Genomic DNA, 23,688 nt, shown 5'->3' on the forward strand with positions numbered 1-23,688 from the left:
TAGGGAAAAATGTAGTGGATTCTACTGTAAATAATGCACACAACAGCAATCATTGATATATATAATTTAGTAATGCCCCGAACTTGAGAAAACAGCCTAATTTTATTGGGATTAACCCTTCTTTCTTAAATGTTGATATGCTCTTCCAATTCTGTAAATGCATATTTATAAACATCACTGATATCAACTATCAGATTAAATTGTTAATCTAAATAACAGTTCACAAGTGTTCAGTTTTATCTATCTGTCATGAATATACAGGTCTTTGATAACAATCCCTACTTTTATGGAATTGTCATTTCTACCCCAGTTTCATCTAATTTTAGCTCCATAAACCAGGCACTTCTAAATCTAAGAGTAAGTAGTATAATAATCACTTAAGTCTTAGGAGAGCCTTCCCAGATATTGAGAAAGCGAATGACCCTAGTGACTGGGTAAACACTCCTTTTGAAAGTCAGGTGATTCTTGATTCTTTGTTTTTAACATTATTGAATCTAACTGAATTGTTGGCTGATGGAGTACTGAAAATAATTTTTTTTTTTGAGGAAGACTGGCCCTGGGCTAACATTTGTGCCCATCTTCTTCCACTTTATATGGCACGCCGCCATAGCATGGCTTGACAAGTGGTGCGTTGGTGCGCGTCCGGGATCTGAACCAGCGAACCCCAGGCCACCACAGAGGAGCGCGCACACTTAACCACTTGCGCCACAGGCCTGGCCCCTGAAAAGAATTTTCAAAGAAAGATCTCTAGGTGATTTTAGCATGTAACTTGGAAGGAGTTTAAGAAATTGACTAATGTTGCCAATAACCTAAGTCCTTCCATTCTTAACTACTTACATAAATGAACAAGTTTTCTCAGGACTTTACATCTATAAAAACAAAAAATAGGTCCAGAATTGATGTGGATCCCTGTCTCATTCAGCTATATTCATGCACAGAGACTTGGACTAATTAAAAAAAAAAAACACAGCTCCACATATTTCATTAGGAGATATGTTTCCATGCCCATTTTATTTTCCTTATTTAATAATTATGCACCAAAATGTGCGAAGTTTTATGCTATTTTTATCAATTGTGTACCACTAATTATAGTAATGATAACTCAATCCAAAAGACCTAGAGCATTAGGGTCATGGTAAAACAAAACTTAAAAAAATTTTTTTTCAATATATCTACTGACTGCAAGATATTAGCCACTTACTAGTCCAGTGACCTTGGGGAAGTTACTTAATCTCTCTGATCTTCCTTTTTTTAAAATTTTCAAATGGGAATAATACTAGTTCATAATTCATACCTTTGTCATGAAAACTTGGAAGTGTTAACATATTATGTGGGCAAATGGCATGGAAATTCAAATGACGTAAAATTTCTGATTTACTTACCTACAGGTTAATAAGAGCTCTTATTTTTATATTTTAAAATATGGATGGTGGTAGGTATTAAACTGCTAAGGTATTTAAATTCCACTGGCTAATTTAAAAGAGTGATTAATGGTTTTATTTTAAAATGTCAATATTTGCAATATGCTAGGAATTACATCTTTTGCAACTCTTGATGATGAGAAATTGTGTCAACTAAATGTATGGGGAGTTAGTGTTTTTTGGAATTCTTTTACATATATAAGCAAACATCTTAGAAGACCATTGCTGAGAAGTGCTAAGAAGCACTACAAACCCAGAGAGTTGCCGAAATTCAGACCCTACGTAGTGCTGAGTAGGAAAGAAAGAAAGGCACTATCACATTTATACGCTTCCCTAGCTTTGTCGTGAACAGAATTGAATCAACCCGGCCCCGCGTTCCTGCCCTTCACGAAGGCTGTAGTAGCCACTTGCCACCGATAGGTGGCACACGTTAAAAGGCTCCAGGGGGGCGGGCCGCCCGAACACGCCTCTCTGTAGCCCTGTGGTGTCTCTCGGCTTCCGTTGAGCATCGAGCAAGATGGCAGCTTCCGAGACGGTTAGGCTACGGCTTCAATTTGATTACCCGCCGCCAGCCACGCCGCATTGCACTGTCTTCTGGCTTCTGGTCGACCTGAACAGATGCCGAGTCGTCACGGATCTCATCAGTCTCATTCGCCAGCGCTTCGGCTTCAGTTCTGGGGCTCTCCTGGGCCTCTACTTGGAGGGGGGGCTCTTGCCCCCCACCGAGAGCGCACGCCTGGTCCGGGACAACGACTGCCTTAGGTGCGCGCAGGGTGGGCCGGGCGGCGGGCCGGGGACGCGCGTGCGCATGCCCGGGGGCGCCTGGGCCCTTGGAGCCCGCGAGGGGGTGGAGGAAGGGGTGGGGGTGGGCATGGGGTGGGGCTGTCAAATTGTATTCGTGAACCAAGAGATTCTGATTAGTCTAGTCAGGTCTGGGGCTCAGGAATATGCATTGTAACGGCCTTCTTTCTCCGGGATGCTTCTGATGCAGCTGGTTGGTGGACCAAACTTGGAAAACCCCGGATCTTGTGTCTGGGCAGGGCGCGTGTTTCTTAAAGCTTGATTTAGGAAACCATCGCTTAGCCAGGCGCTGTTTTACTTGCGCGTGATGCAGAAGTGCCTGAGACCCGGCCTTCCCTTGGCGGCTCGCAGGGTCAGGTGCAGGAGACCCACGCAAACCGAGGAGCAGTCGTGTTTTCTTCATAACGTGCAGGTTGTCCATCCTTATGCTCCTGGATAGCCCCTGAGACTTCTGATGGTTGTCATTCTGTGTCCCACTTGGGCGTTTTGTGGTTCACTTAAATAGGTGTTGGGGACTTTTTGGGTTGTGAATTGGGAAACAAAATAGTTTTAAATATGCTTTTGGAAATTTTTAAAAATTGTACTGAGATGAGTATCGAGGAGCAGTTGTGGTATGAATTGCCCGTGTGTGGTTGATTTGTCTCAATAAAATGGTAAGACGTGATCATTTCAGTTCAGATGCATATCTTGGACTGATTTATTCAGGGCTTCTTTTTAAAGCTTAAGCTACAGTGAAAAAATTCTAGAGTTGTGAACCACGCTACTTCCTCTTGCTTGCTCTTTGTTGAATATTCCTTTCCCCAGAGCATGTCAGATTCATAAGAGTTCTTCAGAACATCAGGGAATTTAATTGGAACAATTACTACATCTTTGAGTGTGTGTGTCTCTCTCTTTCTTAAAATCAGGAATGCTATGACTTATTAATAATGTTTAGCTGTTTCTAATGACAATTTGAAATAGTCCAAATTTCATAAAGAGTTCTTTTTCCTTTTTATTCACTGTGAAATAGATTTCCATTTTCTTTGCAATTCAGGGACTATTTAAATATTACAGTTGTAAGGGCTGCATCCTCTCCTATCAAGTGTACTTTCTGAACTATCCCCTGCCTAATGAATTAATAACTTGCTGCTAGCTAACAGCAGTTATACTTCAATGAATCATCTGGGCATCATACTCTTTATAATGAAATTAACAAGGTCAAAAGCGAACTGTGGAAGCTGTTTTAAGAAATACATACAGCACAATGGCAGGCAGAATTCCTCCTAAACATTTCAAGTGCACAGTTGCATATGGCAAGAAATACCTCTGCAGCTGGCTTCAGTGGTAAATGGGACAGAACTTAGGAAAAAATTGAATTTGGACAAGTTTTGTATGTTTTTGCAGTGTCGTGTCCCCAGTCATTTTCTGTCTTCCCCCGACAGACTCACTTTTTTTCAGAACAGAAGAAAACATATTCTCTTTTCTCAAAGGTACCTAGTGTTGTTGTAGCAGGCGAAAATAACTAGTTTCTTGCTTCTGTATGTTATCTTGTGTGATGTCGGCAGTCGGACTGGACAATTATACTGGGTTATGCTGCTAAGTGCAGAAAATGGTTCAGAAAGGAGAGATCGTTATGGAACACAAATGGTCAGGAAATTTAGCAGTACCTTGAAGAATGGGTAGGAAATGTTGGATGGCCTAGTTGTGGAGGCAAAAGCTAGCCCAACTTGGTAAAGAGACGAGTCCGACCAACAAAAGGATTCCGTTGGGACTGCTGGGAGTACCGAGAGAAGCCTGATGAGGAAAGGGGGAGCCAGGTTGTGGGAATCCTGAGAAATAACCTGAGAGGGTCAAGAGGCATCTCCACACTTGTATGCCAGGGCCTTTTCCTTACAGCCCATTCTCTTAGGCCCCCAGACTCTGACTTCCTCTGCTCCCAGGCTGCTGACAGTGAGCTCCTGAAGGTGGTCTCCAACTCTCCTGGAAGGAGGAAGGGCCCGCATTTTGCTTGAAGCGCCCGTGTTAGTCTGGTAGGGCTGCTATAACAAAATACCACAGACAGGGTGGCTTAAACAACAGAAATTTATTTCTCACAGTTCTGGAGGCTAGAAGTCCAAGGTTAAGGTGTTGGTAATTTCATTTTTTTCTGAGGCTTCTGTCCTTGGCTTGCAGATAGCTCCCTTCTTGCTGTGTCCTTACATGGCCTTTCCCTGTGCATAGGCATTCCTGGTGTCTCTGTGTGTCCAGATTTCCTCTCTTATAAGGAGACAGTCAGATTGGATTAGGGCCCACCCTAATGGCCTCATCTTAATTTTATCATCTCTTCAAAGGCCCTGTCTCTAAATACAGTCACGTTCTGAGGTACTGGGGATTAGGGCTTCAACATGTGGATTTTGAGGGGACATAATTCAGCCCATAATACCCCCTGAAGAGAGCTTCTCAGAGGCCTGGCCACAGCAACTAGTTGGGAGAGCAACCAGCTGGAGTGGAGATCTCTCTGTTGAGTCATTATGTCAGGAAACAAAATGCATTCTCTGTTTCACTCTTTTGAGTCTCTGTGGCACTTAATACTTGATTAAATATTAGACATGCATTCTCATTTCATTTTGCTGTAATTAGTAGCTCTTTGGATAGCCAGTCAAGCCCCTCTGAAATGTCTGTGAGGGCTGGCACGTCTGTGGGGGCTGGCGCGTCTGTGGGGGTTGACATGTCTGTGAGGGCTGGTGGTAGGAATTAAGAAGACAGAGTGTCTGAACCAGGCTGACGGCAGTTTGGTTTCCTGAAACCTTGAGTGCCAGAGAAGATACCTGCCATTAAGGTTGCCGATCCTTGTGTAGCACTAGGTCTCTTGACCCTAAATGTTGTTTTGCAGCATGCTAATGGTTTCTGGGATATAAAGTACTGAGAGCTGTTCTCTCTCATTGAGGAGCATGTTTGTCTAACGCCCATGGGTAAATAGAGACCAGTGGAAGTTAGGCCTGGCTGCTTTCATCCTGGAACATTTATTTGTAGTCCTTTCCCATTCTTTTATTAAAACAAAAACAAAAAAAGGCTTGTTATTAAAAAAAATTATACTTCAAAATAGTTCAAGCTAAAAAGTTTCTTATTTCTCTTCTCAGTACTCTTCCCACACCCCACTCTCCAGAAGTATCCTCAGTTAAGTTTGGGGCATATCTTTCCAGATCTTTTCCATACATATGCAAAAATAGGTACTTATACTTTTAAATACATGTCATCATAATATACATATTGTCCTGCACCTCACTTTTTTACCTGATGTATCATGGATAGCTTTCATTTTAGTGTGTCTAGTATGTGATGTGCATTCTTTCTATTTACTTATTTAGTTATTTATTTATTTAATTTATTTTTTTGTGAGGAAGATTAGCCCTGAGCTAACATCCGTTGCGAATCCTCCTCTTTTTGTTGAGGAAGATTGGCCCTGGGCTAACATCCGTGCCCATCTTCCTCTACTTTATATGGGATGCCGCCACAGCATGGCTTGACAAGTGGTGCGTCGGTCAGCTCCCGGGATCCAAACCTGCGAACCCTGGACCGCTGAAGCGGAGTGCGGGATCATAACAGCGACACCACCAGGCCGACCCCTGTACATTCTTTTTAAATACCGTATAGTATTCGTTTGTATGATCATGTCAGTTTATTTAACCAGCCCCTTATTAATGAATAGTTAGGTTGTTTTCTTAGTTCATTTGGGCTGCTATAACAAAAATACTATAAACTGGTGGCATATAAACAACAGAATTTTGTTTTTCACAGTTCTAGAGGCTGGGGAGTCCAAGATCAGGGTGCCAGCAGATTCAGTGTCCCGTGAAGGCTCCCTGTCTGGTTCATAGATGGCACCTTCTCACTGTGTCCTCACATGGTGGAAGGGGATTAGGGAGCTCTGTGGGATCTCTTTTATAGGAGCACTAATCCTGCTCCTGAGGGCTCTACCCTCCTGACCTAAGGATCTCCCAAAGGCCCCGCCTCCTAATACTGTCACCTTGGGAGTTAGGATTTCAACATATGAATTGGGGGGGTGGGGGGACACAAACATTTAGATGGTGGCAGTTGTTTTCTGTTTTTCACTGTTACCTGCTTCTGTAGTGAATATTCTTGTGTACTTGGGCAATGATTCAGTAGGATACATTCCTAGAAGAGGTATTCCTTGGTCAAATTTTAAAGTTTGATAGGTACTGTCAAATTGGCCTCCAGAAAAGTTGTACAGCCTGTATGTATGCCAACAATATATGAGTTCCTTTTGTTCAGTATTGTGTGAAAGGTAAGAGAGCAGAGTGATTAAGAGCTCAGGGTCTGGAGTCAGATTCCTGGGTTTGAATCTTGGCTCTAGGATGCTTTAACTGCGTGCCCTTGGTCAAGTAACTTTGCCTCTCTGAAGGTGATCATGCAGGCCACTGCAGGCAGCAGCCAGACACCAGGGAGGCTGCAGGGAACAGATGGGACCCAATTCCCCCTTTCACCCTTCTTGTTGAATTTCACCTCTATTTGATGGGACAAGTTCATTAAAAACCTACCAGCTCCTGCCCTCAGGGACTAACAACATTCATTGTGTTAATAAAAATTAGAGCTAATGTTTGAATAGCACTTACTCTGAGCCCAGCACTGCTCTAAATATAGATGATAGCTCATTTGGGTACTATAATTATTATCACTATCCCCGTTTTCACAGATGAGAAAGGTTGAGGTAATGATATTTTAAAATTTTAACTAAAGTGGCAGAAGGAGGATTTGAATTCAGATGATCACTTTAGCCTTGGTGGCCAGTGGGTGGGGGTGTGAGGCAGGGCAGACGGGCATGTCTGTATTTCTGTATGATAGAATCCTGGAAATGAAATTACAGATTTAAAAGGAATACCTTGCATTTTGATAATACTACCCAGTTTGCCCTGCAAAGAGTTTGAATAAGCAGTGGAGAATCTGTTTTAAAATTTTCTTGGAGTCAATTTCTTCCATCGCTAATTACACAGGTAATTGACTTCTCTTTGTAAAAGGACAGCTGCCAGCCGGCCCTGTGGCTTAGCGGTTAAGTGCGCGCTCTCCGCTGCTGGCGGCCCAGGTTCGGATCCTGGGCGCGCACCGACACACCGCTTGTCCAGCCATGCTGAGGCCGCATCCCACATACAGCAACTAGAAGGATGTGCAGCTATGATAGCAACTAGAAGGATGTGCAGCTATGACATACAACTATCTACTGGGGCTTTGGGGGGAAAAATTGGGGGGGAAAAATGGTTAAGATAGTAATTAAAAAAAAAAAAAAAAGGACAGCTGCACTTGTGGCCTGTGGTCCAAGTAGGGAAATGAGGAACATTGCCAGGGCAAGTGTGCGCCCTGAAAGGAATTGGTAACTGTGGAGACCCAGGTGAACTATTTCCTGTTCTCTGAATGGCATTTTGTCTCTCAATCTTAATATGTTCCCAACTGAAATTATTCTCTTCAGGAATAACAGTGAGGCTGCAATAATCACAGATAATACCTTCATGCCCAGTATCCACAGATCCATTGTCTTCAGAATGGGTGAGATGATGGAAAGGGCTGCTTTTGAAAGCCTGATGCTGTTGCAAGCTCCTCTGAAAGGCAGGGGTCCTGCGTATACTGGATGCAGCAAGTGCTGTGTTCCAGTGAATTAATAAACTGCAATGACTGAGCAGAGAGCTTGGCAACCATTTTCTAAGTTTGTTGGAAAGTTTGGTCCTAACTGGTCGTCTCAGAATTGAAATTTGAATCATAGCATTGCTACAAGTAAAAACAAATGGATCAAGAATGTCAGAGAACAATCCAATATTCTGGAAGTTCCCAAAAGTTTTTAGATTCACAGGATGCCAAGCTAGCTTTTGCCAGTTTAAGAATGACTTCCTTGCTGCTAGATGCTGCGGTCCATGGCTGGGAAGAGCGAGTGATGTGTTTTTATAATTTAAATCCCTGCTTCTTCAGAGTTTGATTTCTGTCTTTATCCTACTCCTGATATCAGTAACTTTTATTTTACCTTGATTTATATGTGTCTGTGTATTCTGAAGAATAATTGAGGATTTTTTTCAATTACCACATTGAGATAACTCTGCAGGATTACTATACTTAAAAAAAAATTTAAAGAATGCTTATATCTTCTTATTCATCAATTGTACTTTATTTTAAAATATGATTGTCTACATCTTTCCCTGGTCACTGAAAAAACTTGATGAAATATATAGCTGGATGTAAATGTATTGAAAGTATAGTGTGGGTTTTCAGCAGGGCATTTTTAAGCACCCACTATGTGCTTGACATTGGGAACACTCAGCTTTCTGTCTCTGGGCTGCACGTGATAGAATTAGCCATTGCCAATTCGTGGAGGAACAGAATTCCTTTACTATAGTGTAATAATTTTGGACGGAGTGTGTGTTAGTCCTGGTTCTCCAGAGAAACAGAAGTAATAGGAGAGGATGTAGGTAACTATTTAGATATAGGTGTAGATATGAGATTTGTTATAGGGAATTGCCTCATGAGATTATGGAAGCCGAGAGGTCCCAGGATCTGCATTTGGCAAGCTGGAGACCTAGGAGAGCCGATGATCAAGTTCTAGTCCAAGTCCGAAGGCCTGAGAAACCAGAGAGTTGATGGTCTTGAAGTTCCACTCCTAGTCTGAGTCTGAAGGCAGGAGAAGACCGAAGTCCCAGCTCAAAGATAGTTAGGCAGAGAGAGCAAATTCCCCCGTGCTCAGCCTTTTATTCTATTCAGGCCTTGACTGGGTTGGGCGAGGCCCACCCACTTTGGGAAAGGCAGTCTGCTTTTCGTAGTGTAGCAATTCAAACGTTAATCTCCTCCAGAATACTCAGAGACACACCCAGAACAATGTTTAAACAAATATCTGGGCACCCCATGGCCCAGTCAAGTTGACACACTAAATTAATAATCACAAAATGTGATGGAATTTTACGATGGCTGTCACTACCCCGGAGAACATAATTGTTCAGTATTTTCCTATTTAATTTAATTTAAAATAAAAATGAAATCTGATTTTAAAAAAAGCAGCCCACACTTAAAAACAGAAATAGATACTCAGCATTATCACCATTTGGGGTAGGCAACATAGTAGTGGAAAGATTGTGAACTTTGAAGTTAGACAGACTGAGGTTTGAATCCCATTTCTGCTGCTTATTAACTGCGGGTCTTTGCAAGTGACTTGTCGGAACTGTAATTTTGTGATCTACTTTAAAATGAAAGATACCTAGTTCATGGTGGTGTTTAGATTAGAGAAAATGTATAGAAAATGTTTGGGATGCAGTAGATATTCAATAAATAAAACTAGTCATTTGAAAGTTGACCTTAAGTGATATCATATAGGCCATTTTGTCAGAGTCTTTTGTCCTGAAGTGATTTGACGTTTTTCATTGCGTGATGGCAGTGACAGTTGGCAGTCATCTCAGTGTGTAACTACGTCCTGGAGACGTGCTTATGAATTACTCACTCTAGCTTTCTCTCGTTCTTTTGATAGAGTTAAATTAGAAGAGAGAGGAGTTGCTGAGAATCCTGTAGTAGTCAGTAATGGTGACGGTACTCATTCGTTACCTAGAAAAGCAAAGAAGCGGGCATTTAAGTTGGAGGAGGATGAAGAAACTGAACTAGGTTACAGAGACTCAAAGAAGCATTGGAAGAGGCAAGAGAATAATAACAATGAGAGGACCTTGGATCTAGAACCAAGAGCTGTCACAAATCAGAGTGTGAGGAAAAAAAACAAGAGGAAAAACAAAGCCACATATGGTGTAGTGGATGATGATGACGAAGAGACCAAAAGAAAATCACCAAAGAAAAAGGAGAAATGTGAATATAAAAAACAGGCGAAGAATCCCAGGTTGTCTAAAGCACAGACAGTGAAAGAGTGGACCATGCAGAAGTGTAGTCCTCCAAAGGGTTCTCCTGCTAGAAACAGCCTTGTTAAATCCAAAAGGAAAGGAGGCGTGGGCATTCCTACAGAAGAGGGTCCCAGTTCCTCCTCAGAGTCTGAGTCTTATCACGAATCAACCAGTGATGGTCTCAGCAATGCCATCTTGGAGGTCAGAAATTCCTCAGAGAAAACATCCACTGAGTTATCAAAGGAAGGACCCTCTACAAAAAACACAACTGCAAACAAAGTGGCTCCTAAAACTGGCTTTAACTCTACCCCCACCAAGGGCAAGACAACCAGACCATCGTCTTCTAGTTCAGACTCTAGTTCAGAGTCAGACGACCGATGTGCGATGTCAAAGAGCGCCCCGGAGCGGGCTGCAGGTTTCTCAAAGACAGGAGGCGTCTTTGCAGGAAGAGGTTGTCCAGGTCCAGGGCCATCATCACAGACTCCAAATGCTACTGGATGGAAGCACTCTGACTCAAATGGAGGCAGACAGGCTCCTGGGCCTCCTCCCAATGTGACTCTCCCCACCAGTTTGGGAAGAGGTTGGGGTAGAGGAGAGGACTTTCTTTCTTGGAAGGGAGCTAGGGGTCGGGGCCTGCGGGGGAGAGGTCGAGGACGAGGGCACGCTGTTTCCTGTCTTTTAAATAGAAATGCTGACTATCAGAAGCAGCAGCAATTAAATGAAGTGATAACAAATTCATCTACTATTATCCAGGCAAGTATTATTTACTGTGAGTTTACCTCTTCCGCTTTCCACATGTAGTGTGTCGGGGGTTGATGCCGTGGGTTCCCAGTTTCTCAGTAGTTACAAGTCAACTGACTAATACTGTTTTTCAGAATCCAGTAGAGACACACAAGAAGGACTACAGTCTGTTACCACTGTTAGCAGCTGCCCCTCAAGTCGGAGAAAAGATTGCATTTAAGGTATATTTTAAAACAACAACAAAAAAGATTATTCCCCCTCCAAGTGAGCTTACTCATTAGCAGATCAGGTTAAAGATATTTATAAAAATGCTTCCATGATCATATCTTTCGTGTTCTCTTGTCTAGTTCAGTAATGGTTTTCGGAATGAATAAAAATGGCTTAGCCTGGTGTCTGGGACATAGCAAGGTTTAATGAACAAAGGCTATAGGTATCACGAAAAAACCCCCCAAAACCCAGGAAAGCTCTCCCACTGGAACCCTTGTTTTGCCACAGATTCCTGGTAGGGCTCCCGCAGTGGTGGAGTGGGCACCCCAACACTGCACGTGTTCTCAGGGGTCGGGGAGAGGAGCCACAGGGTTTGTGAATTTGTGGGCTTTTTCTTCTTTTTTAGCTTTTGGAACTAACATCTGATTATTCTCCTGATGTCTCTGACTACAAGGTAAGGCTGTTTATTTAAAAATAATTGTGTCAGTATATTAAAGAAGCTAAAGTTGTATTTAATACTGCTAATATGGATAATATAGTTTTTTTTTGAGTAAGTAATGTCATAAAGTAGAAAATGAGAACATCAAATTGTAAACTTTTTACTAGTATCACTTTGAGATCTCCCAGTGTTATTTTCCTTAGACTTTGAAAGAATATAGAATGAGAATGATGAGTTTAATTTTTTTTAGTTATTTTTTTCTGATCAGCTTAGACATACAAACTTATTTGAGTATCCCTTTCCCATGATCCTAAACTTTGAGAGAAAATAACAAATAGCTCTCAGCCAGAAAATTTTATTATTTCATCATAAGAATCTATTTTATATATTTGTGAATTACTACTGGTTATTATGGTCTGATATGGTTTCTTTTGCATTATCAGTTAACCACAGGTAATTCACAAATATTATCCTTGGCATTTACTCATTTAGTATCTGTATGAGACTTCATATTGGACTATGAGCTTTATCACACATCAGTAAAAGCGTGCCTCAATGAGATTACAGAATTACGTTTGCTTCCCTTTTTCACTCATTCAAAATTTTGTTGAAAATCTTGTTAAAATACATACTTTCTTATTTTGTTGTAATATACAGAATGTAAGTCCATTTTTAAGAAGTTATAATTGGTAATATTAATATAGTAATACAGATAAAGTACAAAGAGATTTGATTTAATCTGAGTTGATACCTTGGAAGACTTAAAATCTTGGTAAGAACATTTTTTCAAAAGCAGGCTAGAAGAACAATCAGTTCATGAAGGGATTTGGTCGGTTAGTTCTGGGTAATTGGTGTTTTATCATATTTTTCATCTTCTTAGCTGTTTATTATAGGTGACCATATAATTTATCATCTAAATGAGGAAACTTGTGAGTGAAAAGGATTAATATTATATCAATAATTATACTGGAAGGACATGTAAACAGGCCTGTCTTGGCAAACCAGGTTGTTTTGTCATGCTACCATAGATAACTAATTTAATTCTGTGATGTATGAGGAAATGGAAATAAATATAGAATTGATACGTCCCACAACCTCTACAAATTGTGATTCTAGGTGATATTGATTTTTTAAAATGCATATTAAATGGATGTTGGTCATCATAGTTATTACCTTGGAAAGCTGTCTGCTTTATTTCTGGCTATTTTTAGAACTTTTTTGAAATTGCTTTCAAAACCATTTCGAGAGTGGATATCAATCCCTCTTTTTTGCTTTGACCTCGAGTGTTGTTATCCAGCTTGATCACTGGCTTCATCATTAAGCTTGTCTTCAAAAGTCAAATCTATCATCAGAGAATGTTGTCTCCTCAGCCCCTAACCTGTCTCATTTGTACCTGTGGGATTTTAATTTATGGAAGTGACTGAGGGACAACACAGAGAAATCAATGCTATTGAAAGAGGAATTTATTACGTACATTTCCCAGGAGAAGGGGGAATGCCACGGTACCTCAGGGGAAAGCGCCTGGGTGTAGGCAGGAGGCAGGAGCAGGAGTGAGGGGAAAGCCTAGGCCAGAGCCTTTAGTGGGCTTTCCTTGGGCAGGCAAGGCAGGGTGGGGAAAACGGTGTAGGATCGGCTAGTTTGAATAATTAGCAGGGTTTGGGCTATAGGGTTGGTCCCTAGTTGTGTGTACCTGACCATAGGAAGATTTAGACCAGGGGAAATACTGGCTTGGTGTGTGGGAGTTTTATTTCCCCTACATGTTGATTTATTTTTAAATGTTTTTAATTGAGATAAAATTCACATAACATAAAATTCACCCTTTTAACCATTTTAAAGTGTACAGTTCAGTTGTTTTAGTATATTCACAATGTTTCACATGATGACTTTTGACTTGGACTTTTATTTTTGAAAGGAAGGAAAAATATTAAGCCACAATCCAGAGACCCAGCAAGTAGATATAGAAATTCTTTCATCCTTACCTGGTGAGTCTTCTAGAAAAGAATTTGAAAATTTTGGCTCTTCATATCTAAATTGATTTCTAAATAGCTTTTACAGATAGGAGCTGCTCTCTTCACTGGCTGCCTCGATTAACTGGCGCTCTCCACTACCTCTGTCAGCATAAAGCAGTCCGGGGGGTGGGCCTGTGCTCCCACTAGTGGAGTTGTGTGTCTACTAAGAGTTGTTGGATTTGTTCCCAAAGCTGTTAGGCAAGTTGTTCTTATTACTGTAAATATGTAATTTCATAAAAATTACATAAACTGATGAAAATTGATTGCAAAAAGAATTATTTCTATGAAACTTAAGTTGAATGCTGACTCAGGAGCGTTACTAAAAAATTTGCTATTGAATTGTGTGTGGGTGGGTCAGCTATCAGAGATTGGGAGGAATTCGGTAACTAGAAAGCTTCTGCACTTAGATTGCCTTGCTAGTTTTGCATTCTTGCATCACTTTAAAAAACTCCAGACTGGAAATGGTGGAAATTGCAGACATACATTAAGAATATGGTTTATAAAAGAAGGACAGCTCTAGTCCTTGGACTCATAAGACTGACTCAGCTCTGTTGCAAAAGATTGGCAAATGCACATACTTCTGTGTGTTAAGTCAAAATAAAATGTCTAAAGTGTATGTGTATACACTCACACATTATTTTAAATGGTTCCCTGCTTTATCCCTGATTCACCGCACCCATTATTGGTTCTGAAATCCTGGAATCAGAAGGCTTTTACTGTATATGGCTTAACTTGGATTGTGTTGTAGGCATCCCTGGCCAGAGAGCAGGGGAGATCTCTTTCTTTAGCAGACTCTAAGGCAATTAATTATCTTCTATTTGTGTTTAAATTAGATAGTCAGTAGAAGATTCAAAACTCCAGTACACAAAAATCAGTCAAAAGGGTGTTTCAACAAAGTCCCTTTCTGATTAGACATAACTTACACTGGTTTTCCAGCTTTCTTCTGATTAGGTTTCATTTGAAGAAATCCCCCTTCTCAGGAAGGATGGGTAGAGAAGTTTGTCCATGGTCACATTCCATGGACACAACCTGATCACCGCTTATCAGGTGATTGACTCTGATGACGTTCAGTTAGAACTTTTCTTCTTTAGGGCATCAAGAAATGGCTTTATCTGTTCTCTATGGAAATGTGGGTAGTCCTCACTTTTCATGGATCTGATATACATGAACTTCAGTTACCAAGGTTTAGTTCAATAACACCAGTCTCCCAACGACGTTGGGTATGTTAACTGTTAACTGAGTAATTGCATAAAGTACTGCTAGCTCTTCAGTCCACAAGTCACTGTGTAAATAACAGACCGTCATGATCAGTGACCAGTCGCATCACTTCTTTCAGTCTCTTGGTGATTGGTCACTGTGCATCTGTTACTCAGTTCCCGTACACACAGCAAAGTGTGTAGTTGTGCTACCTCCTTGTCTCGGTGATAAACCTACGTGACATTTTACAAAAATGCATAATTGAAATAGGAAGCGGGCCAACCAACAAAGATGAAAGCACAACAAAGAAACAAAAAGCAAACATGCTGGAAGTGACATCCAAGTAGAATTTCAGTGGAATTATACAAGAAATAGCTAACCGTGGGAATGTTGACTCTGCGGTTTGTGTGAACTTCTTACATAAATGAGGAAAGTGGTTGTGACAAAAGGGATGAAGATGTCCCAGGAGTGACATCAGCAAAAAAACTTCACAAAATTGTGAAAAAGAAACAAACTCTCAGAGCTATTTCATGACATTAAATGCTCAAAGGATAAAATATTGAAAGCTGATCCAAACTTAGGAGTATGACAGCTCTACAAGGCATAGAAGAAATTCTCACTCTGTATCGTTACATGACAAGAAGGCAAGTGCTGTTCAAACTACCCTTGAAAAGTGTCTTACAAGAAAATAGAACACTTTAATTCTCAGTGTTTCTAGTGTTTTAAATTACAGTGTACTACATAAATATTAGTTTTACAATTTTTTCATTTCCCTATACAGTGAAGGTTTTAATGTTTTGGTAAAAATTTTTAAAGATTGTCAGACAATCATAATTTTTCCCATTGATTATTAAGATTGTTTTGTATGATTTCAGCCTGCGTGGTCATTTTTATGATCCCACATTACCATGCAAAGTGAGGACCACTCTATTACCAAGTAGTAAGCCTGTGTAATTTCTGAGAACAGAGCAAGATATGAGAATTTTGCAGAATTCATATTACCTTCCCCTGTTGAAACATATCAATTATCTTTTGGGATTATCTTGTGGTTGCACATTCTTTTCTGGGAGTACGAGTGACAATGTATCACGCTCGTTTCTTTTTGATGAAGGAAAGATTGTCTCTGATAAATGGCCAGGAAGCTCCCATCTGCTGGTGCAGGGTTTTCTAAGGGCCTCTTGTCACTGAGCACTCCATGCCTTCACGTGCATACCCAGCCTCCACATCAAGGGACAGTTTTTTTGTGGTTGTTTTTCTAATGATATAAATTCCCTGTAGAGGAACATTTTCGCCACTGGGAAATGACTTATTGCCTCTGCCTATCATCTGGTTTCAGCCGTGAAAGAACCTGGGAAATTTGATTTGGTTTATCACAATGAAAATGGAGCTGAGGTAGTGGAGTACGCTGTGATGCAGGAGAAGAGGGTAGGTGCACTTCTCTTGGGGTTGCTTGGTCGTCCATTCTCTCTCGACTGGTTACTGGTGATCTGGAAAGTGACATGGCAGCTTCCTGAACTGCCTATCTTAAAATCACAAAGGATCATAGGCCCTGGGGATCTCTGTCCTGCCTACAGGGTGACAATAACAGTGCCAAGTGCCAAGTTAGGGCACCACCTTGGACCCAAAGAGGCTACATGACAAGATGCACAAATAACAAACTCTTTTTTAAGAGTATAGAGTTGCATAAAATCATAGTCATATAAGGGTTTCAGTAGAAAAGAGTAACATATTTTAAAAACTTTTTATTGACATGTACATTCAGAAAGGTTGCCATAAGCATATAGCTATAACAGTTTTCACGAATGAACTTACCCATGTAACCACACCCAGATCAAGAAGTAGGACATTAACAGCCCCTCTGGAAGTCTCCATCATGTCTCCTTGTAGTCAGTACTACCCCCTAAGTGTTCCACAATTCTGACTTATAACAGCATAGAGTTTTGAAGAATGACATAAAATGATGATTCTGTCTTTTGACTTTGTTTAAATCCTTCAGTTGCCATTTTAGGAAGTATGTGGTTTAGAGCTTTTTAGGTAGCCAGACTTCCAGAGTTGCTGGCAATGGCTGGCTCGTTAGGCTATGCCAGCATTAAAGTAAAAAGAATTTATATTTAAGGGGCCGGCCCGGTGGCGCAAGCGGTTAAGTGCGCGCGCTCTGCTGCGGCGGCCCGGGGTTCGCTGGTTCGGATCCCGGGCGCGCACCGACGCACTGCTTGGCGAGCCATGCTGTGGCGGCGTCCCATATAAAGTGGAGGAAGGTGGGCACAGATGTTAGCCCAGGGCCGTCTTCCTCAGCAAAAAAAAAGAGGAGGATTGGCGGATGTTAGCACAGGGCTGATCTCCTCACAAAAAAATAAATAAAAAAAAAAAGAATTTATATTTAAGAAAATGCTTCCTCTTAAGGTGTTTATATTTGAAATGTTATGGATATTATTCTCTAAGTTTCAGTAATGCAAATTCTCACTTCATCTGAAATGTAAACTTGTAGAAACTCTATCCAGACTATGTTTTGCTTTGTCTTTAGGATAGATGACACTCCTAGGGATTTATTCCAAAAACACATTTTTGGGGTCTGTGGTACAATCAGCAGATTTGGCCGTCTCCGGTGCTTCCGTAGTTGCAATATATGCAGCCCCACTTTTTTGTTGAAATGTATTCTTGGAAACTGCATTGGAAAATTAAACCTTGGAGGCTGTCCTCTATGCCTCCTGAAACAGAGGCCTGAAGTGGGGCCTGTAATTACCTTTTGTGACACTAGGTGGCCCTCGTTATTCATCCATATGGCCAGGTGTTAGAGTTTGCTTTCTCTTGGTAAAATGTGAAATACCTCCCATGTTTAGGCAGCACGAGATAAGAACCACAGAGCTGTGCAAAAGGGCATCACAGTCTGGTGATAACCCTTCTGGGCCACCTCTACCTCCTGAGAGGTCTGTGGGCCGCCTGTCCACAGACACTTGTCAGGCAAATCCTCCTGACCCCTTTGGAACCAGCTGCCCCTACAGCCCCTGCTCTAAATCAAAGAAAGATGGATTATGTTTAATGTAAAATTTAGCTGCATGCTAGGTAAACAAGTTCTTATACCTAATTGAACTCAGTTTACTGGGACTCAAATTATTCCAGGTCTTCAACCATTCTGTACAAATGGAAATTTACTTGACTGAAGTTGTTAACTGACCGAAACCTATATGACCTCCAAATAAAGTCTCTAAACTGAATGCCTTGTGTTTTTCCTCAGATCACTGTTTTTTGGAGAGAGTTGATTGATCCAAGACTGATTGTTGAATCTCCGAGTAAGACATCAAGGACAGAGCTTGCCTGAGTGTGACCTCTCCACCTCATAGTCTATAAATGTCTTGTTTGTGAAAGTGACTATAACCTGAACTTTAAAAAAAAAAAAAAGATTTGAAAGTTGTATGCATTTGTTGTCATCTTCACTTTACTGCATAGGAAAACATCTACCTCACCATTTAAAGTAACATGGGTGTTGCTATTGTAGCCTCCCCCACCCCCTTTTCAGGTTTAATTTTAGTAACAAAATTTAAAACATGACATTCCCTGCAGGCATTGTTAGTTACCAATAGGTATGGTTTCTTCTCTTTTTATATATTTTTTGACCATCAAGTAGCCATCATCAGTAGGAGTTTATAATACCGAGGAGTACAGGAAAGTGCTGCGTATCTTGTCTCAGTAAGTTTTATTAAGTAACATTTTAAAACATGAAAGCATGTTACTTGACCTAATTTTTTAAATTTGAGTTGTTCCATTAAATGTGGAACATCTTATAAATTTAAAGTATTTTATACTTGTAATTGTCAAGAATTAACAAGTAGTTGGGTTTGTGGCAGGCCGTGAATTAAGGAATCCTTTCACATTTTTCTCAACTTTAAAATTAAGGATTCTCAGGGCCATGTGTAAAGCAGAGAAAGCAGAGCTCTTATGTGTGTGCCAGGGGAAGAACTGGTTCCACTTGGCTGAAAGGATTTCCTGCGAGTTCAGACCAGGAAATGTGTTATCTTGCTACAAGATCCCAGGCACCTAACCGAGTGTGCTGGAGAGAGGATCTTGAACAGAGACTTCCTTTTCTGTGATTATTCAACACAAAGCTAAAATGGCTAAATATATACTGTGAAATTGCTTTCTTTTAACAAAAGATCAGATCCCTCCTTCAGCTTTGCAGATTGTTAAATAAAATCATATTGAACTAAACTTCCATGCTGAGTCATCATGTTTAGTTGAGTATTGCAGATTGCTGTCTTGTTTTATGATAATGTGAGAGATTAAAATTTTCCAGAACAAGAAGGTTTGCCTAGACTAAAGAGTCCGGTGTTGCAAAGTTTAGTCCAGCAGAGTTCATTAGATCTGGGAGCTATTGGACCGAGGAAAGTGCTGTCCAATTTTAATTTAATTTGCATGACACTGACGTGCATCAACATGTGGATTTGTTGATTTGTAATGAGAAGTATTACTCCAGAAAGAGTGAGATTAACGTGAATGATGGGATCTTGGCACTGGGGCTCTTGTGTAGCATATTTTCTTTCCAGGACTTGGAGAACAAATTAAGATAACTAGTAAACTCCAACAGATACATGAAAAGATACTCAACATCAGTCATCATCAGGGAAATGCAAATCAAAACCACAATGAGATATCATCTCACACCCAGTAGAATGGGTGTTATCAAAAAGACAAGATGTAACAAGTGTTGGTGAGGATGTGGAGAAAAGCGAACACTTATGCACTGTTGGTGGGAATGTAAATTGGTGAGCCACTATAGAAAACAGTATGGAGGTTCCTCAAAAAATTAAAAATAGAACTACCATATGGTCCAGCAATTCCACTTTTAGGTATTTATCCAAAAAAAATGAAAACACTAACTTGAAAAGATATCTGTCCCCTCTCCCCGCCATGTTCATTGCAGCATTATTTACAATAGCCAAGTGTCCATCAGTAGGTGAATGGATAAAGGAAATGTGGTTTATATAGATAGATAAAATTCAGCCATAAAAAAGAATGAAATCTTGCCATTTGCAACAACATGGTTGGACCTTGAGGTCATTATGCTAAGTGAAATAAGTCAGGCAGAGAAAGACAAATACCATATGATCTCACTTAGATGTGAAATCTAACGAAAAACAAAAAAACTGAACTCATAGATAAAGAGCACAGATTGGTGGTTGCCAGAAGTGGGGGAAAGGGGTGGGTGAAATGGGTGAAAGGGATCAAAAGGTACTCCAGTCATAAAATAAATAAGTCATGGGGATGTAATGTACAGCATGGTGACTATAGTTAATACCATATTACATATTTGAAAGTTGCTAGGAGAGTAGATCTTAAAGTTCTCATCATAGGAAAAAAAAACTTTGTAACTACGTGTGGTGATGGATGTTAACTAGACTCATTGTGGTGATGATTTCACAATGTATACAAATATTGAAACATTATGTTGTACGCCTGAAACTAATATAATGTTATATGTCAACTGTACCTCAATTAAAAAAAAGTAACTAGTAAACATTGACTAGTCCAAAGGGAAGTGTAGACCTCAGGGTGTTTTCTTCAGATCATAATCAGTTTATGAATCATCCTTTTCCTCTATAATGGTGTTTTTCAAACTACGAAGAGCAGTCTACTAGAAGGGTCATGATATCAATTTAGGGAGTCATGACCTGCATTTTGAAAAGTGAAATACAATAGAATAGAAAAATAAGTAGTGCACCACATCCAGTAAATTTGTTTGTTTTATGAAACAATTTACATATAGCCATGTGTAATGTAAATGTATTTCTTACTACTTGAAATCAGAGATGTAATTGTCAGATGGTACTCCAGGAATGAGAGAGAAGAGCGGAGATGAAAACAAAGGGGCCAGGCAAACAAGTACGTGCCAGGGGCTAAATCTTTGCCTCCCTGCTCCTGGGCTGGTGGACCAGCACTGTTCTAGATGAGGAAAATAGCAAGTATGCAGATGCCAGCTATTATTATTATAGGATTATTCTATGGGCTTAATGTAGTAACTTGTCTGATTCCTCTCAACTCAATATTGAATAAACTTGCCAAAGACCACCCAACCAGAAAAGGGAGAGTCTAGTGTAATTTGAGAGCAGTATTCTTTTTCCCTGGGATGTTATGATGGCTGTCCCTAAAGTGGCTCTGTCCTGGCCTGAGTGTAAGCAGCGGTAGGGTGCCGCCTTCTAGTTTCCTCCATTGCTGCTTTTGTCCTTGGCAACAGGAACCTTCTGGCTAATTACCTTTTTGCCACCACAATTCGGTTTTGTCCATCTTCAGGTTGTCTACTCACCATTAAGTTGATTAAATTCTTTTTTTTAATTGAATGTTTATTTTTATTATTTTTTGTTTGGATTAAAAAAATTATTTTAAACTGCTTTTTTCATGTATAATTGATATACCAAAAACTGCACATACTTAATGTATTCAATTTGATGAGTTTGGACATATGCATACGCTCGTGAAACCATCATCACAATCCAGGTAATAGACATGCATCATCTCCAAAAGTTTCCTCCTGCCATGATTTTTTTGTTTTTGTTTTTGTGGTAAGAACACTAAACATGAGACCTACCCTCTTAATGATTTTTTTAAGTGTACCATACAGTATTGTTAACTATGTTACACAGCAGATCTCTAGAACTTATTCATCTTGCATAACTGAAACTTTATACCCGTTGAACAAGAACACCCCACTCCCCCCTACCTCTAGTCTCTAGAAACCACCATTCTCTGCTTCCATGGGTTTGATTATTCTGGATACCTTACATAAGTGGAATCATGCAGTATTTTTCCCTCTGTGACTGGCTTATTTCATGGAGCATGATGTCCTTTGGTTCCTCCGTGTTGTTGCATATGGCAAGATTTCCTTTTTTAAGGCTGAATAATGTTCCATCGTATGTTTTTACCACATTTTTTATCCATTCATTCGTGGATGGACATTTAGGTTATTTCTACATCTTGGCTATTGTAAATAATGCTGCAATGACCATGTCACCGTTAAGTTCTAAACTGCTTTAGCTCTCATGTTCAACTCTGTATAAAACGACTCTGACCCTGACTTAAGCAGTCCAATATCCCACTGGACCTTTTTCCCCTGCTTCTGAAACTTTCAAGCTCTCCAACTCCATTCACATCGCTGACAGGGTTGGTCTCTTTTTTGCTGTCCTCATCTTGGATACTGTGGTGGTAACTTCATTACCTGTTAACTTGTTTTTAGCTACGTCCAAACCTGGATTGATTGGAGCATTCCCTCCCTACCACTTTAACTGTTCTGAAGGGATGATGTCACACAAACTTCTTTCACAGGTGAAAGTACTAGCCCACTCAAAATGTAGGTACTACTTGGTTCTAATTTTCGCCTTCTTTATTTATACTTGAAAGATCTTTCCAACTTTCTCCTTCAACCCATACCTTCCTTCCCCCATGTCAAGTAGACAGCTCTTGCCGTTCACAAGGTCGGAGGACTGGCAGGAACGTGTGCTCCCTCACTCCCTCTTCTCATTCCCTTCCTTTCACAGTAATGACTGTACTGGTTGGTTTTTCTTCCTTGGTGACTGTTCTCAGCTCTTGCTCTCAAGGCCTGCTCTATCAGTCTAGATCCAGTCATGACAGAGAAACCACACAGTAATTCAAACAAAAAGTTCAATATAAAGAGTTACTAACTACAACAGGGATTGGAATAATGAGGGGCTGGCTATTAAGAAATAAAGAGAACTCTGAACAATATAGGAATAGCAGATATGAGGAGCAGCACTACCCTTGGGGCTGAGAAAGAGTCCCCAAGGAAGAGCCCCCAACACCCCTATCCCTGGGCTGTGATCAGACCTTGTTGAGAGGTCGTGGCCATCCTCACTGAAGGGCAGAGACGTCACTGTGATGCTGCACCAGCAGAACTTGCTGGAAATCACCATCTTTCAAATGCTAACACATTTAATTATACAATATTTAAAAATTACATTTATTAATATTGGCAAGTATCTGATCTCATCAGAAAAGTCTTTTTTAAGTATTGGGAAGCTTTCAGTTCACTATAGCATTTTCAAGTTTTCCAAAATTCTAATTTTTGCTTGAAAGCTCAAATTTTTTCATTGGCAACTAACACTGTCAGTTGTTCTCCTTGAAGTGAGAGGCTCACTTCGTTCATTGTCAAGAATATATCTGCCAAGACCCATGTCTGAATGACCACAGGTTTTCTGTCAATAATGATTTCAAGTAACAATGGTGGTCCATGAAAAATGTGGGCAGTTCAGCTCATGACACAACAATTGCACGAGTGCTTTTCCTTGAGGCACCCATTGTACTTTAGTATGCAGCAGCAGATGTGCACGATTTAAGGGTCACGATTTAATAACAATAATTGTCTCTGCTCCATCAAGGACATTCTTAAGTACAACGGTTGTTTTTGTTTTTGTTTTTCTACTGTGAGCACCAAGTACTGTGAGCCAAGTGGTTCCACTGGCTAGATTCTTGCTGAAGTGCAGCCGTTCATTGCTTTTGCACCATCATTGCAAACATCAATGCAGTGAATAGACAAATAACATCTTAGGAGTTTTGACTTCATGGACCCCCTAAAAGTGTCTTGAGGACGTGCAGGAGTCCACAGACTGCACTTAGAGAACTGCTGACATAGTGGAAAGAAAACGAGTTTTGAAGTCAGAGTTGGGTCCCCATCCGAGCTGGGTGACATAGGGTCAGTATCTTCATTTGTGGAATGGGCTTAACCCACCCATAGACATTTTATAATGAGAAGTCAAAATAATGCTTGTAAAATGTGATGTTCTGGAAGTGTTGTTCTACTCTTAAGCCTCTAATCAGACTCTCAAGAGGCTAATTAATAAACTCCAGCTCATTAACATTCAGGAAGAAAAGTCACAGCTTTAGCATATGATAGTATTAGCATGTGATAGTCTTCACGGAGGATTCATTTCACTTTGCAAAAGTTATACTGCTTTCGTCAAAAGCATATTTGCATCCTGCCTAAAAATGTTCGTTCTAATGGTTCACTGCCTAAGAAAGAGTGGAGTTACAGTCAGCAC

General features: G+C 40.4%; 1 protein-coding gene across 1 annotated transcript; it reads left to right on the top strand.

The window, feature by feature from the left end:
* Positions 1 to 1,926: 1,926 nt before the first annotated feature.
* On the top strand, positions 1,927 to 18,557 carry COIL (coilin). Its single transcript, XM_058560608.1, has 7 exons — positions 1,927 to 2,183; positions 9,694 to 10,804; positions 10,927 to 11,013; positions 11,406 to 11,453; positions 13,351 to 13,420; positions 15,981 to 16,069; positions 17,880 to 18,557. The coding sequence occupies exons 1-7, from the start codon at positions 1,939 to 1,941 to the stop codon at positions 17,961 to 17,963; spliced, it is 1,734 nt and encodes a 577-aa protein (XP_058416591.1). The 5' UTR covers positions 1,927 to 1,938; the 3' UTR covers positions 17,964 to 18,557.
* Positions 18,558 to 23,688: the final 5,131 nt, after the last annotated feature.

Source organism: Diceros bicornis, chromosome 18 (genome assembly GCF_020826845.1).
Source record: "Diceros bicornis minor isolate mBicDic1 chromosome 18, mDicBic1.mat.cur, whole genome shotgun sequence".
NCBI lineage: Eukaryota > Metazoa > Chordata > Mammalia > Perissodactyla > Rhinocerotidae > Diceros > Diceros bicornis.

Excerpts from the sequence above, each read along its gene's own strand:
- COIL (XM_058560608.1), top strand. The coding sequence starts at position 1,939 with ATGGCAGCTTCCGAGACGGTTAGGCTACGGCTTCAATTTGATTACCCG. Across the intron at positions 11,014-11,405 it reads GAGAAAAGATTGCATTTAAG|CTTTTGGAACTAACATCTGA; the intron begins GTATATTTTAAA and ends CTTCTTTTTTAG. Across the intron at positions 13,421-15,980 it reads AATTCTTTCATCCTTACCTG|CCGTGAAAGAACCTGGGAAA; the intron begins GTGAGTCTTCTA and ends ATCTGGTTTCAG.